Raw genomic sequence first — 16980 nt, forward strand, 5'->3', positions numbered from 1 at the left:
GAAGGTTAGAGTGAATATTACCAGTCAAGTAGCGTGTGGTTGTCACAAGCAGAGACAACCTTGACCTTGAACTTAAACTTTCACTCAGCTACCCCCACCTCCCCCACATGAAAGACTCTCTGTATGGAAACACACTTCTCAAAGATCTCTTTCTCTGTCACGATGTCCAGGTGGGTGAAAGGTGCATCCAGCAGGTAGAGGTCGGCATCTTTGTACACAGCTCTAAAAGAGAAAACAAACACATGCAGAGTGAGTTAGACAGAGGGAAAGAAAAAGATGGGAAAATGTGACAAATCATGACATATAGCCAAAATAATGTTAAGGCAAGATAAAAACAGAAAATAAAGAAAACAAAACAGAGAGCAATAAACAGAGACAGAAAAACCTATCTCAATAGTGTAAATCAATACGAGTGAGTATTTACAGAGATGACAGGAGCTAAAAACCAAGTGAGTGGTCGCAAACTGATGCCCTTCCTTTAAAACAGTAAATTATGCATGGGAACATGAGACTAATCCATGCAGATTTAATGGAGTACTAAAGCTGTACTGAGGCTGTAGAAAGCACTCATCAGTAAAGAGTGAGAACATAAAACAGTCACACAGATAACAGTGAGAGGTGATTGTTATCAGCTTTTGAAGTTTAAGATTATCTTCTGTGCAGGCTTGATTTACCACATTGTTGGGACAACACTGTAACAGGACATCAAATCCTAATTATGTAGCTTTTAAAGAATGGGACATCTTTTACATTAATGGATTATGTCCTAGTGATTTCTTTTATTGTGAGCTACAATGTGTCTTCAGACCTAGAGAAGTGAACTCGATGTTTAAAAGGAAAACAAAATGCTACTTGCTGAAAGTCTTAAGAGATTTGTTTTAATTGCAAGAAGATTTGTCTCTTTTCTTTTTCATGTTCTATTTATGTCCCCAAAAAAGCAAGATCAAACGAAGACAGGACAAAACAAAGACAGCCATTTTAACTAATGAAACGGGTGAATGACAGATGGTTGGGTGAGACAGGAAGTACCTGGCCAGGCCGAGGCGAGCCCTTTGACCACCACTGAGGGTTACCCCGCCTTCAACAAGGAGCGTCTTGTCTTTCTCAGGCAGCAAGGCAAAGTCCTAGAGAGGGGGACAAGGGATATGTGGATCAAACACATGTATGTATGTATTTTTCTACTACAGCAAAAGGAACTGTCAGACAATAGAATGTTTTATAAAAAAACATCAAAACGCAGTCAAACTAATTCTTTCATATCAGCATTTTGTTGCTTTACTCTACCTGTGTATCAAAGTAAATCTCAACAATCCAGCTTCTTTTTTCAGTCCTCATTCATTGTCTTCATACATGGAGGCTTGGTATTTATCATTTTTAAAATCACTGCCTGTTGTATTTTCTAAAATATGATGAGTCATGGAGCATGCTGTGCTGTACCAGCAATCTAAATGCTACATTTCCTGATACTAGGTCATTAGTTTGAAGATATGCTGTCAGCTCAAACTGTATCTACTTATTCTGATAACTTGGAATAGAAACACATCATAATAAATAAAGGTTGATGGTCATACAACAGAACTGGCAAAATGCAGAATATTTCTAACTGATGAAATGTATCAATTAAAAGAGGAGAAATCACCATGTCCTCCGGCTGGGGTTTTTCTCTACTTTAAGACTGACAAAAACAGATCATTTTTACCCAGAAAATCATTGGGAGATAACAAAAATAAATAAATAAAATAATATATAATTTTTGCTTTTTTTTAAAGATCGATAGAAAGTATTTTTATATCTCTATTGACTAAAATGCGCAATCAATCTTTCAAATAGTTTAATAAAACTCCACTTACTAATATATTTCTTTTTATACTGTGTATGCAACAAACATACACCAAGACACAGTCAAATACATGATGTCCACCTGGTAATCAGAGTAATTCATGTTCACATGATGATCGCTGATTTATTGTCAAACCACACAAAAGACACAAACCACACATGGGATGAGAGGCACATGAAGTACATGTCACAAGTACAGATATATGGTGCATTCAGTGGTAAGTGATAATGAAAATAGACACCCACACCGATAAGGATGAAGTGACAGCACAGGTTTATCATCATTAAAACTTCCTACCTGTTTATCGTCAGCTTCCGCTGTCCTGACAGGAGCGCATAGGGGATCAAGTTAACAGGTTGTTTAACAGCTTGTAAAATAAGTCGGCACAGTAAAAAGACATGTTGTGTGTCTTACTGTGAACAAAAAGCACCTGCCGGGCCAGCAGCCTTGAGGCTGGAGGCAAAAGATGAGTTTACAGTGGCAGGACCACCCAGGGCTGTCTGTCTGGAGCTTTAGGGGGCAACAATAGTGAGGAATTACAGTCACAAGCCCACTAAACAACTTGTCTCTGTCTGGACAAATCTGCTTTAGTTGTCACTCCAGTCTGTCAGGGTTGCCCTGGGGATTTTTCAACAGTACAAAATTCTGTTTGCAGGAAAACTAGTCATTGTGATTAATACTTAAAGTTAAGGTTGGTTATTCATTTTTGAAATACTTGTATTTTATTTATTTATTTATTTCACTTCCATCATAGCTATCAATAAGAAAAAAGAAAAAGCCGGTGTCTGTGACCCCGCGCAGGACTGTTATTAACACGACCAATCATTTCATTTGGACAGGATGAGATGATTGGCAGGCAGACCAGTCTGTCACAAACCAACCTGCCTGCACACTATGCTGAAACAGAGACGATAGTCAGAAGTTAGTGAGCGAAAAGTTGTGTTCTAGCAGTCGCCAGTCAGTGCACATTTATGTGTTTTGGAGGCAGAGCTTTGTCTAGACGGACGATGGATGGAAGTGGGGTGTGTTGCATGTTATTGCTAGCTTTTCTAGGATCACCAACTCCAGCTTTAAATATATTGGTAACACCACTTCATAATGAAGCTTTGAATCTACTCATGTAACAGAAAAAATACCATCAATCTTAAGCAACCCAACCTCTTTTCATTTATGATAACCTCACTTCTATTAGCAAAGACAGTTTCAATCTTGATCAGTTTGCTATTTCACAGACATAGATTGTCCTTTTGAATAATATTACATTTCTGGACTTTGCACCAAGTGTAATGTCAGACAAAACAAATAGCATCTTACTTCAAACAATACTTTAGCTCCAACACTTTCATCTTAGAGGAGGCCTCAAGACTCAAATCACACAGGAGGACTTCCTGTCATTTCCACACAATACTTTATGAAGCTGCACTGACAGTGTGACTCCTCTCCATGCTTTTGTTATTTCAGTTTCACTGATGCGTCTCCTCAAAGACAAAATAGAAGCTGGCTTTCACACGCAGATGTCAATATTGCCTGCCAGCTCTGTTTGCTGTGACAACATGTTGTGTTTTTAATCCAAACCACTGAGGAGGGATCTGGACGTGGCAGTAAATAGATATGATGATATAAGCTGCTGCATTGATTGTAAATAAATAATACTAATAAAGTGTATTTAATGTAACAATTTAATGTAGCCATTGTTTTTCATTTGGACTTGTTACATTACTCACTGTTACTTACTATATAATACTCACAAAATAGACTGACAAATAGAATATTTTTTATACTCTACATGTACACAAGATGAACAGAATCTCTGGGTCAAATATCTGATTCTTAGAGTGAATATTTAAATTGTTAATGTTATGCATTTACAACATTTAATGATGCATTATCATGGTGTATAAACTCACTAAGCAGTTTACAGCTAAGATGTAGTCACTTTTTTCTTCAAGCGCCCCGTAACCGGACTCTCATAGATATAAAACTAACACACCCACAAAGAGGGACAATTTTGCTTGTCATCTACATGCTGGCATTCTATTGGTTGGAGAATTGTGACAGACACGTTGCGCGAAATTTGAATGTGAAATCAATAAATCCTGTACTCAAACTGAAAACATGCTCTTGAATAGAGATATGAATAAATGTCCATACAGATACCACAATTTGAAATCAACAGCAGAACCAATGAAACAGATCACAGCCTGTCTTATATTCCTACTGACCACGTGCATTTCTTTATGGCCAAAATGCACAATCTTCTACTGGCTACTTCCAGCAGGATGAAACACCATCTCAAACTGGTTACTTGAGGAGTTCAATGTGTTCTTTAATGTCCTCCCCAGTGACTAGCTCTGAATCTAGCGTGAATGTGCCGCTGAGAAAATGTGCAGACGTTATGTGATGCAGTCATGTCAACATAGAGTGTAGGAACCAAGGGAAAAGGGAGGGGCTACACAGTGTAAGTATGGTGTTCTTAATAAAGTCCTCTACAAGTGAATAAATCATGTCTAAGACATAAAACATTTGATGATTTAACATTACGTTTCAGGTCTAACAAACCCACAGACCTGATGGTTCGCCTGTACTACTCATTTGTGTGTGACGTCCACTACTGTTAACCAACAAGCTCATATTCCATCCCAATGAGATGACGTGGGATTTCCATGGCAACAGAGGAGACATTATTCTGCTGAGAGGCCGTCACTCAACACTGAGGCTCATAAGAGCATGAGTGTGTGTATGTGCATCAGCATATGAGACAGAATGTGCAGGCATGTGTGTCTTTGTCTGTGTGTGAGGGACATAATGGGTGTAAATGTGGACTGGGGGGAAATCTGAACCTGCTTGATGCTGTGCAGAGGCTCCAAAAGACAACTGAGCGAGCAGGCAAGATGGGTTTATACAGAAAACTGACATTTTTCACAGTGTGAGTAGGTGATTTACAGTGACTCAACATATACCATGATTATTGACATCTTTACCTTTGTTTGCACTTTTGTTCAGTGGCAGTGTTTGTGCATAATCTCAATATGTTCCTAACATATTTTCTCAAAATATGGCTGAACACACCTCTTTCATCATCTTGAAAAGCCTCGCTAACTTGTATTTTCTTCTATAAACAACGTTGTGCTTAGGGTTGCAAAATTCCGGGAATTTTAAAGTTGGAAACTTTCTATGGGAATTAACGGAAATATATGGGAATTAACGGGAATAAATCCGAAATTTACAAAATTGGAGGTTGGCCCTCAACAGGGAACTTAAATATAGTTGGGGAATATATATTGTAGCATAATCTTGGCTAAAACAACCAGATTTACTTCACGTACACTCCTCAATCACATGCACAAAGCACACTGCTTACTGCAGGGTTATTGAGGCCACACCCCCTACATGCACTGTGCATTCCTCCATCACATGCACATCTGATTTCAAGACTATTGAAGCCACACGTTTGAGCCCGAGGACTATCTGAAGTCAAGTAAGTTTTGAAAATATTATAGGGGTAAATATATTTGATCTATAATAGTATTGATGGCTAGCTTATTATGGTGGCGGTAGCTACCTCAAATGTGATGCTGTTTCTTCAGACTCCTGCAAGATGGTTTTCTGTAACCATAAAAGAATTCATACATCAATTGTCAAATATTTTGAAGACCATTCCAGTTGTTTAGCCAACTGTTGAAATGTCATGTTTTTTAATTGTATTATTTTGCATGGATGTCTGCTTATGACAAAACAAAAATATTTACATTTATATTTGGATATGATCCAGTTTGTTTAAATTACCCCCAATTTACAGTTAATTCCCTTACATTCCCAATAATTCCCATAAATTCCCATAAATTCCCATAATTCTCATGGAAAGTTTCCAATTTGGAATATTACCAAAATTCCCCACCTTGACTTCCCATGGAAAGTTTCTGGAAATTTACCGGAAATGTTCCGCTCCTTTGCTACCCTAGTTGTGCTTATAAACAGCAGTAGATCTGTGTGGTTTACATGAAAAGCAATCCAGGAGCCCATTAGCTATCGTCTGATAACAAATTTGCTTCTGGGAGCAACAGCCAATATTTTGTGGCTTCAGGTGTAGACAGCAGATGTCCCACCCAAGACTCTATCTTCTGTTGGCCGTACACTGTTAACAGTCCGACTAGTTTCTTTTATAAATTCAGTCAAGTGTTTCTCAAGTTGATGCATTTCGGTCAATGTGTTTTCTTCTTCTTTTGCTCTCCACACAGACTGTTTACCTGCGGCCAACCAAAGCTTGCAAAAATGTGGTCAAAATATAAAATAACAACTAATCAGCAGGACAGTAGAAGAGAGAGAAAAATAATGAATGGAAAGATGAAATAAATGTACCTCTTCTAGCTGGCAGGCCTTGATGATGGAGGTGTAGCGGTACTCATCGTAGGTCAGGCCAAACAGGATGTTGTCACGGATCGTCCCTGGCATGATCCAGGAAGTCTGTGGTGAGAAGGAGATGCGGCCACTGTGTCTGATTTTACCCTCTGATGGAACCAACTCTCCAAGGATCATCATGAGCAGTGAACTCTGGAGGAAAGGGAAGAAAAGATGTTCGGTATTTGATTACATTTTATTAAGATGTTGCTGTAATACAGAGCAGCTTGAATTCACTCATAAATATTTTGGGTGAGAGGAATTTCTTTGACCTACCTTTCCTGAGCCAGTGGACCCAGCGACTGCCAGCATCTTGCCCTTTTCCAGGTACAGGCTGATGTTTTTAAGGACAGGTGTGACATAGAGGTTGGTGAAGAAGAGGCCAGCGTCACCGTTCGGGTGTCCATTTGCTTTGCTCTCCTGCTTAATCTTCTCAAACAGCTCACCTATGCCCTGCAGAGGAGTTGAAAAAAGGGGGAGCCTTTTTAGTATAAAATACAAATCGAAAAAATAAAAACAGGAAGACTGAAACATACATTACATTGTGTGCACTTTGCCTGCATTTTATATAATCAGACTTTCATCTTGAACGGATTTTACGTCTAATAATTCTAGAAATCTCAGAGGGTATCTCAAGAAACATTAATCTAATCTGCTTCACACTTGGCCGGTGTATTGTTGACGGCACAAGGATGTGCAGTGCTGAATTTAGTGCAATTTGGACATGCAATACATAAAAACTGACGACCAGTGCTCTGTAGTAGACACAGCTGGGACTCATCAACGTATGTGACATCGTCGATCAGAACAGCAACGACATACTGATTCACCAGTTCAGGGTTCTGCAGACTGAGCCTCACTGGACTTTGAAAGAACAGGTGAACAGCTCTTTGTGTGGAGCAGTTTCAGGGTCCTGTGGACTGAGTCCAGCAGCTGGGATTTACTTACTGAAACTCAATTCTTGCAGGTAACTTTTACAGTTTCAGAAAGATTTCACCACACGTCAAGCAAACAACTTATTCCAGACAGGTTTGGAATGGGCACTGCACTAATTTTACATAAATACAACTAAGTGAGTGTGTCTGTCAGGCAGTGACACCAACAACTGTGAGAAACCAGAGACTCTCCAAAGACATAGGACAACTCTCAAGCCTTCACAATGGCCTCATTTCACCTCATCTGTCACTGCCTCTGTAAAGATTAATGGCTGACACATCTTGCTGATAGAAAAAGGGGAACTCTGCTGGACTCGCCAGCTTAATCATTGACCTCAGTGACGTCTATGGGTCACCGTTCCCCTAATGCTTGGGCTTGCGGTGGTTTGTGTAGGTTTGCCAGTGCAATTCTCATTCTAATGAGCTGACGTACGTGCTGTCAACTGTAAAGAAAGGCAACACCCCTCCTATTCATCAGCGAATGGCACATTCCAGGAAGAGGAGAAAGCAAGAGGAGAATCTGGGAATTAGGCGATCAACGCAACTCTGAATGTCAAAGGGAGATCCAGCGTTCCCAGCAAAGGTTTGGTGATGACACCAAGGTAATTAATTATGCGAAGTGATAGAAAAAAAACAGCGTTGGATATTTGTTTTCTCACGGTACTGGGTGGTCAATGAATTACACCTATTAGACTACGTTTACAGTCTCTGCCTATAGATAAGATTATACCCCCCATTCCCAGTGATGATGAGGCTGTCACTAATTTACCTGTGATGCACAGTGGATTTAGGGGCGCTGGGAATTTAACTTCTTTAAACATCTCATTGTCCTCTCACAGTATTGACACACACATACAGTAAATCTACTACAGCCCATTATGTTGAACAAGCTAATTTACCAATCTGACCTTTTGGCTCCTCTGTTCTCCCTTAAATAAAGCAACAGCTGAATATTAACATCAGTTCAAACCTAATTTTGTTATGGTCAGTTTTCCACACACAAGGAACAACAGCACCTTTAAGCTTTATTAATTCTGAATCATTCTGATGCCAAACTATGATTTTTATGATTTAACATTCTGATTATGGTCAATTACACATTAATAGAGATTGCAGGAAGCTGTAGCAATATTTCTTTAGCAAAGGGGGCTGTGTTCATGGTGTTTTCAGTGGCTTTTAGCTTGGTGTTGCACTGTGAGCAAATATCATGAGAGCACGTGATGTGTACATGTCAAAAATAAAAAACAGTTTCTCCTGTCATTGGATAGGGGAGGTGTTGGGAGAAAGGGAGGATATATAAGGGTTGGGTGTGTTCTTTGAATGGTCCTTCAAGCCCGGAGTAAGCTCCTCTAAGGTCCTGTGTTTATATGTGCACCCCAGTTAGAAGCTCTATGATCGTGCCATTCATATCACACTTAAAAATTACAGTCTTTTGCATTGTTCTTTGAGCCGAAGTGAGCTCCTAAACCAGAGTGTACCGAGGAGGAATCAAGACGAAGACCACATCGAGAAAAAAGGCTGCCTTGTTATGTCCAAGACTACCATATAGAACTGTGCAATCAAACCACCGTGCGGGACAAGGCACTGGGCCCTTCGCCTCCAGAAACTGTTCTTCTTAGATATGGCACAGTTGTAAAGCTTGGTTGAAGAACTTAAAGATAGACTTGAACTGTATGAGCAGTGTAATTCTGAAGAAGATGAACATGAAGAGGGCTGATGAACAGATTCATGAAAAATGTGATGACCAGCACAGCACCCTTTTACCAAGGGAAATACACACCTTATGATATAGCACATGTACTCAGAGTCTATACATTTTTTTATTAGCTCTGTTTGTGTGAGCCAAGCGCCCCTAGCTCCCTACTCTGCTAGTCAAATCACCTCAGCTCATGCTACTACCGGCCAACGGACAAGCACATGGCAGTCAAGCACTCCCTATTCACCAAACCCTCAGCCAAGCACCCTAAGCCAAAGCACCTTTCAGCCGAGCACTGCCTGCTCATGCATATTCCACTCAACTATCTTCAGTCTCTGTGCCTTTTCCACGGCACATCCAGTCCAAGCACCAAGGGGCAATTTATGACCAACCACCTGTAGCCCAGGGGTAGCACAGCCAAAAACCACAAGCCCAAGTGCATTATGGTCAAGTGCTCTCAGCTCATGTTCAGCAAAGCCATCTATGACGTTTGATTATCATCTGTATCTCTGCTATTAAAGCCTGATACTTCACATCAATAAATATCACTATTATTAGATGACAGTCATTTCACAAAATATTACTTTTGCTTTTGACATAGAGACATAACAAACCTCATCCCACGATGCAGACACATTGACCAGTTCTAATTCACTCGTGGTGAGGTTGTACTCCAGCACTCTGTACTCTTCCTTCATCAAGAAGTCCTGGAAACAAAACAAACAAAAGACATCAAGGAACGTCGGCAGTTTAAATATACAATGCCTCATTTGCTCTGTACAAACCTGTTACAGTTGACACTTTTCATTTAATCTGTTGATGAGCAACACTGTGTGTTTATGTTTATACTGATTATACTTAAAGGCATATAACTGATTGATGGATATCTCTCTCGTCCCTAGACCCACCTCAATCTTCTTGACCAGTGCCAGTGTATCGTACCACATCTGGATGGATCCCGGCAACTGGCGGGTCAGTGTCATACGCAGGACCATGCAGTAGGAGGCTGTGGTGAAGATTCGACGTAGGATGATGCCTTTGCTGAGTGCATGAGGCACAATGGCTGACACGATAACCAAGATGGCAGAGAAGAAGTATGAAGCACTGTAGAAGTAACGCAGAGAACCGATCTTCCTCGTCAGAGTCATCTCGTCCCTGAGGAGAGAGGGGGAAAAACATATGTGCTTTTTTAGACTGTGTAAGTAAATAAATAATCCAAGTTCAATAAAACTTTCAGTGGTTTCAGATTCTATTTAAGCACACAGAGGAACTTTAATGCTGATAAAATTAAGTTCTTGTAATGAAGCATGACAGCACAAAAAAACACCCTAAAAAGGCACATTGGATAACAGTGCGTCACTTTTTCATGCTGCTATTATCAGGTAAATGTGAAGTCTTGTCCTTGTGTTAGCTCTGATACTAAGCAAATATTTCGGCACCATGACATCAAAACTCTTTCATACATTTATTGCACTTGCCAATTACTGTGATACTGCTTCTGGCTCTGACAGGCATCAGTTACGACAGCATGGTTCTGCAGAGTAACCACACGTTTTAACATCTCTCTCTGAATTCTGGCACCACGTTGACTCAACATCTACTGTACAGTCAAATTCTTTTAAATGTGATGTCGGCTGACTCTCTATGGTGCTTGTTTCATTTTAATTTCAGTTTATTACAGTATTTCTACAATACATGATGTACTGCACAGGGAGCATTAAAAAAAATCAAATATGATTACGGTTCGGGTTCAAATCATACAAGCAGATACATTGTTACAGCTATCATTTTGTCCGAGAAAAGTTTAAAAAAAACAATTAATAATTAAATAATGATTTAATAAAAATAGGACATTTTCTTGAATCATCTTGTGAAGTTGTGGTTGTGGTGGTATCTTACTGCCTTATGTTCTTGATGATGGTCTCCATCACCTCCTCCCAGCCATATGCCTTCACAGAGTGGATGTTCTCCACAATCTCAGAGGTGAGGGCCAGGCGGCGGCTGATCATCCCTGCTCGTTTCACCCTGTTGACGGGAGACCGATTTTAAAACACTCAAAGCAGCATCACACATGCATAAATGAACATTTCTGTATGCATGCAGAAACATACAACCACTATCAGGGTTTTTCCTGCATAGAGAATTGCGAGGCAGCTGCCTCCATCAAATTTCGTGCCGCCTCCACCTCCAGACAAAATTCTAGTCCAGTGGACATTGCTTATAGTGATCATGTTTGTCCTGGGCCAAATTCATCACTATAAAATTGATTACTATAACTGACTTGCGTAGCTTCTGGATGACAGTCCCAGAACTTGAGGAAAAGGTAACGTAAATACATAAACTTCCAAACATTAGGGCACTGAATAATCACAAGTTTAGGTTTGCTTCTTATGTAAATGGTTCATGTGGTATGTTGTGTTGATAATGTGGCAGTGCTTCCCCACCGATGAGGTCCCATCTTCTGTGAGAGCCAGGCCTGGATGATACCCAGCAGGGTCAGAGCTGCCAGGGCGCAGAAGCCGTTCACCTCGATCAGTTCCCATATCAGACCCACACACAGGATACACTGCAGAGGGGTGATCCACACAAAATGGGCCAGACCCAGGCTCTGGAATACAAACAAACACACAACATGAGTGTAAGATGGACTATGACTTTTAATACAGGAGAAGTATCTGTACACATTCCGATGACGAGACATTCTTTTGCACCTGACCACAGAAAGGTCAGGTTCAAGGAAAACTCCATCAAATAAATTACACTCACTGCCTGTAGGCTTGAAAAGAGGCCAGCAGCGTTGATAAGCTTGGGGGAATCTCTGCATCTTATAGGACAACAGACATGACCTTAGGCTTATATAGACTGAAAAATAATAATATGGTAGGAATGATGTCATCATGCATTACTTTGAAATCAGAAAATCCTATAATGAACAAATAACTTTTGTAACCAATAACAATGGGGAGAGACAATCTATAGCTTATTTTGATTGACCAATCATCGTTTTATAAATGACTTGGTTATAAAATAGAATTACTACATTGTAAAAAAAATTGCATTGCCTGATTGTGGTATTTACAGCATGCGCATTTACTTTATTTGTATTTATTTAAGAGACGGTTCCTTATCGCTGTACATAAAAATGTGTGGACTGCAATAGGATGTATGTAAGATAAAACTGACAGACTACAAAATACAACATAGAATGACAATGTGAAAGTCCAGTATTAGTGACGGTAGAAAATGAAGACACAAAGAAAAGAAGGAATGTATCACTACCAGTTAGCACTGTGCTGGTGAACAGTAGATGACTCTGTAGGTGAGGCACTTTTACAGTTCTCACCTCAATAAGTTGTCACCGTTTGATCCACTCACCTGAAAAGCAAAAACTCTACTTCTGCTGAATATCAACCAGCCTCCTTTTAACAAACACATGTCACAGTCACACACAAAACTAGACTAGATAACGCCTACCAGGAGACAGTGGTGCTTTAGCCAGCCCACATGCAAGCCAGGTGATAATTGTCTCAAAGTAGGTGGCAGAGTGTTTCAACATTCAGCGCCTCAGTGAGACCCAGCAAACACACACACACACACACACACACACACACACACACACACACACACACACGCCCTCTAGCTATGTTGTCTTGCATAATAAGAAATGTGTCTTTCAACACTTTGCTTTGTACACACACTAATTGTGTTTAAATGTGTGTGTATTGATCCAGATCATTTGTCCTCCAATTGTCCTTCAGTAAATACACTGTGTTAATGGTAATAAAATGGATATATTGAAGTCAGTCAGGGTGTGAACTGTCATTGTTTTCATTCAGTGACAAAAACCTCTCCCAGGTATTCATGAGTGGAAAACTACTGAATGGCTTTTTTGACCTTTCAGGTAACTGAATGTCTGCACCCAAACAGTATGCAAGTCACATTCAAATTAAACATTGTTTCCATATATATTCACAGCATAAAAATACATAATGGTAAATAATATAATAGTCAACTTCCTAAAATGAAAGTCTGATTTTGCGATGAAGATCATGAAATGTGTTTTCACTTTGTCCCATCACCTGTGATGAGATGTAAAAGCCAAATCCAGCAGAATAATGATAATATACTGTATAATAATATATATAACTGGACTTCTGCTAGTTTTCAACTGTATTTTTATGGTGGGACTCCACTGGAATACTGTTGTATTGTTCACAGTTTTAAAAAGCACTCACATTTTGAAAGTGAAAGTGAAATATGTATATATCTCTATGACCATACAAAAGCACTGAAAATGTTTACCATAGTGTAACTAGCATACTGGCTAACTACCCAACACTAGGGAAAACTCCAGTACATAGACGGTCCCATTACACAGCTGACTATTTTTTCTTTTCAACTTCAGTCAACAAACTGCAACTATAAAAGCAATAATACAGTTGTACAATGTTTGTGTAGCAGTAGTTTGTTTTATGAGCCAGAACAGAACTGCACACACTAAATATGGTCCCTGACATAACATGTCATGAAACGAACAACCTGAGCAACAAATCATGATGATGAGACAGATTATATGAGAGGAAGCCACAACACAATCTGGCCACAAGCAGTTGTAGCGACGGAGAACTTAAATCCCTGTACTGAACTGAACTATTTAGAGAAAAAGAGCCATGCTTGGAGCAGGTAACAGCAGTCTGACACCTGAGCTCTTGTCTCACAGGGACTATTTTACACTTTATTTGAAATGTTTCCATGTTTTACATCAACATCCAACACTGTAACATTATATGACAGAAATCATTGAAAACCAGTTAGACCCTATTTAGAAATCAATACACCTGCATAGACCATCATACATCCGGATACTGTCATGATCATGCAAACAGTATTCCGTTTAAACACCATATTTAAAATGTAGTCAAAAGCAGAACACTAAACACTAACTAACAAGACTAAAATGTAATAGTGAGAATGACTCAGTAGAGAACATACTTCTGCCAAGGCCTGACAAGTCAATTAAAGTCAATGAAAGTACCAAAGTACACACCCTCATAGATATCAGTTCCCTAAATATGCCTGATGTTTCTCATTTAGATCCCAGAATTATTCCCTGAGAAAAAACCTTCCTGGATCCATCCCCTGATCTGGATCTGAATCAAAACTGAATCTGTTCTTCCCTAACTAAGAGACAACATAACCTCCTTGGCGTAGGTAACAAAAAGCAGCATTCAACCATTGATTGAATGACATGACCTTACATTACTCTAAGCAGCAGTTCATTGGATTGTGTAATGGAAAGAAAAACCTGCTGCAGCGTACATGCAAATTAACAAAATGTTTGGCATGTCTCACCTCATCCAGCTTGTTGAGGTGGGCGGACATTAGACTGACCAGTTGACCGGTGCTGATCTTGTCCAAGACACGGCTGGATAATTTCAATGTCTGAAAAGGTCAAAGGTCAGGGATCAGTTGAAGCGCAAAGGGATAAAGTGAATTGGACGGTGGGAAGCCAGTGACACGTGACAAAACTTTGACACCAGGCTGTCACGCCCCTCAAAGCAGCCTGAGGATTACCTCCCAGGGTTCAAACAATGCCTCTGTGCCAATGGTAAATGTTTCGGGAGATGTGACACTTGAAACTTCAGAGGGAGCTAATTTAACATTTATTCTCAATTGTATCTAAATGGCACATAATGTAATGGATTTAAATCAATAACTAAAAAATGTCAACATTTCAGAAATAAAAACAGTACTTTTGCAAGATGAAAGCAGAATTAGTTGGAGATTTTCTCAAACTTTTCAGTAAATATGTAAAAACCTGAACCTGATTTGCAAGACTCAAAATTATGAAAACCATCTTGAACTCTATGTCACTATTTTAATATGTATTTATTTAAATGATTTATTTATATAAAGACAAAAAGAAATGCTGTCCTCCCCTCCCTTACCTTTTTGTATATGAGACTGAAGAGGGCAATTCGGATCTGCATACCCAGGTGATGCAGGCCAAAGATGGCGGGCTGCAGCAGGAGGAAGCGAGCAGTGAAGAGTAGACACAGGCCCAGGGCCAGGAAGAATCCCTGACTCCGCTCTGGAGCATGGAACGGGTCAAAGGAGGCAATGATACGACCCAAAAGCTGTGGCTGCACTGTCTTGGAGGCCTCCTACAACAAGAGATGAGGCAATGGGACAGAAAATACATTCATTGATTTAATCTGCTTCATATTATTTTATTACACCAATCACTTTGCAGTATGTTTTTCATAAATCTTATTAAAATGTAACTTTTTGTGTCGAGATGCTTCAAAATGAAAATCACTAGTGAATACAAGGTGAATAATCCTATTTTATTTCATCATTTAACTATTTTTATCTAGATCTATCTAGAATCTGATATGTATTACATTATATATTGTGATATGCAGACCATCATCGTATCATTCCATTCAGTTCACTGGAGTAGTTCATGTGGAAACATTAGAAATGTACAAAAACTGTGTCACATAATTCCAAAATGTAATGGATTCACAAATGGACTTTACAGCTGAAAAATGGCAGATATAAAAGGAACATAATAATAATTTCGCACTTGACCACTAAGAACCTTTTTCAAAGCTTTTTCGTTTTCCCACACAGCCTCTTTAACATCTAACAGGCATTCTTGTCGTCATGACCACCACCTCCAACTGTACTAACCTACGCAGTGGCTGTTGTTGCCAGTTTCCCATAAGCCCAGGACAGTGAGATGGGCAGTGACACTATGGTGTGACATACTTTGTATGTCATAGCACTGTCGCTCTATAGCTCCTCTCCACTGAGACAAGACACTCAACATGCACAACACACAACCACACACACACAAATTATTTAGTAAGTATCTTAATTTTATTTATCATGAGACTACTTGTCTGGATACATGTCTGAGAAAGGATTAAAAAAGAGGACATTAAACTAATTTAATTTACGATAAGAATAAAATTGATTTAGGTTATAATTCTGACATAAAGATTTGTTTAGCCAGCTTTTGCAACGTACCTTGATTATGTAACTGTACAATAGGCTCATGAACACTGTATATTAGTAAATTAACAAAATATGTATTTGTGATTATATGGGGAATCAAGTAATTATTAAGTTATTAAAAAAAGTGCTGGTTACAGTATCTCACACTTTAGTGCTTTTCTGTAATTGCTGATGTGGCATCTACTAATTTCAACAGTGTTGGATTCAAATTCATATTATATTACATCTGCTCATTTTTGCAGTTTATTTTGGTTACACCCAGAGGTACGATCCATTCTATCAGACTTAACACTAGGTCCTCCACTTGCCTTCTTCATATAGAACTGACAGACTCACCCCGAGATAGAGGAGGACACCAAAGAAGGCAAAGGGGCCAAAGAAGCAGCGGGCCAGCGCTCGCATCAGCCTGGGTTTGTTCTTGGCTGACACCACCTCTCTGTCCCATTCTCTGCAGGGAGGACAGAGTTACAACACAGTTAAACACAAGTGCAGGGGAATAACACATCCAGCAGCCAAATGCCAGCTAAGTTTTGTCTGTGGCTATTCTATTTGAACACTACTACTACTTTGGCAACAAACCAGTTGCCCAGCGAAGCTTTTCTACTACAAAGGATGAGGATCTGGAGTGAATATATTTATTAAGACTTTGTATTATATATATCTAAACACATAGAAATACACAGAGAAAATGGAAAGCTTTATTTTGTATTTGTCAAAATTCTGTATATTTACTTTTTTAAAGAATTTTCTTTGGGTGTATAGAGCCTGGTCTTACAGATGAGTCAAAAAGGAATATTGGGGATTGCCTATGAAAGCCTGCAGACTTGTTACAGTACTGTTGGATTAACTTCCCAAAACTGTCATGGCAGGCAGCTACAGCTACAGTGAGTAGCTGCATTGTTCTCCGAGGCTCATTTATAACCAGGGTGATCTGGCTGACCAGTTCAATGGTGAGTGATGGGAGAAGAAGTGAGGAATAGAAAGGATGAGAAAAGGAGAGAGAACTAGGGGAGGTCAATGAGAAGGAGTGATAACAGAATGATATAAAAAAGTTTTCTTTTCAATTAGACCATAGTCAAAACAAACTC

General features: G+C 39.4%; 1 protein-coding gene across 1 annotated transcript in view; it reads right to left on the bottom strand.

The window, feature by feature from the left end:
- cftr (CF transmembrane conductance regulator) overlaps nt 1–16980 on the bottom strand; it is a 36900-nt gene that overhangs the window by 15910 nt on the left and 4010 nt on the right. Inside the window, exons 3-13 of the mRNA XM_069527983.1 lie at nt 16229–16340; nt 14818–15033; nt 14222–14311; nt 11314–11477; nt 10769–10894; nt 9778–10024; nt 9484–9576; nt 6515–6691; nt 6200–6391; nt 1030–1124; nt 136–222 (exon numbers count right to left, since the gene is read on the bottom strand). Of these exons, the coding sequence (XP_069384084.1) occupies nt 136–222; nt 1030–1124; nt 6200–6391; nt 6515–6691; nt 9484–9576; nt 9778–10024; nt 10769–10894; nt 11314–11477; nt 14222–14311; nt 14818–15033; nt 16229–16340 (1599 nt within the window). The remainder of the gene's footprint in view (nt 1–135; nt 223–1029; nt 1125–6199; nt 6392–6514; nt 6692–9483; nt 9577–9777; nt 10025–10768; nt 10895–11313; nt 11478–14221; nt 14312–14817; nt 15034–16228; nt 16341–16980) is intronic.

The sequence above is a fragment of the Paralichthys olivaceus genome, chromosome 7, assembly GCF_024713975.1.
Source record: "Paralichthys olivaceus isolate ysfri-2021 chromosome 7, ASM2471397v2, whole genome shotgun sequence".
NCBI lineage: Eukaryota > Metazoa > Chordata > Actinopteri > Pleuronectiformes > Paralichthyidae > Paralichthys > Paralichthys olivaceus.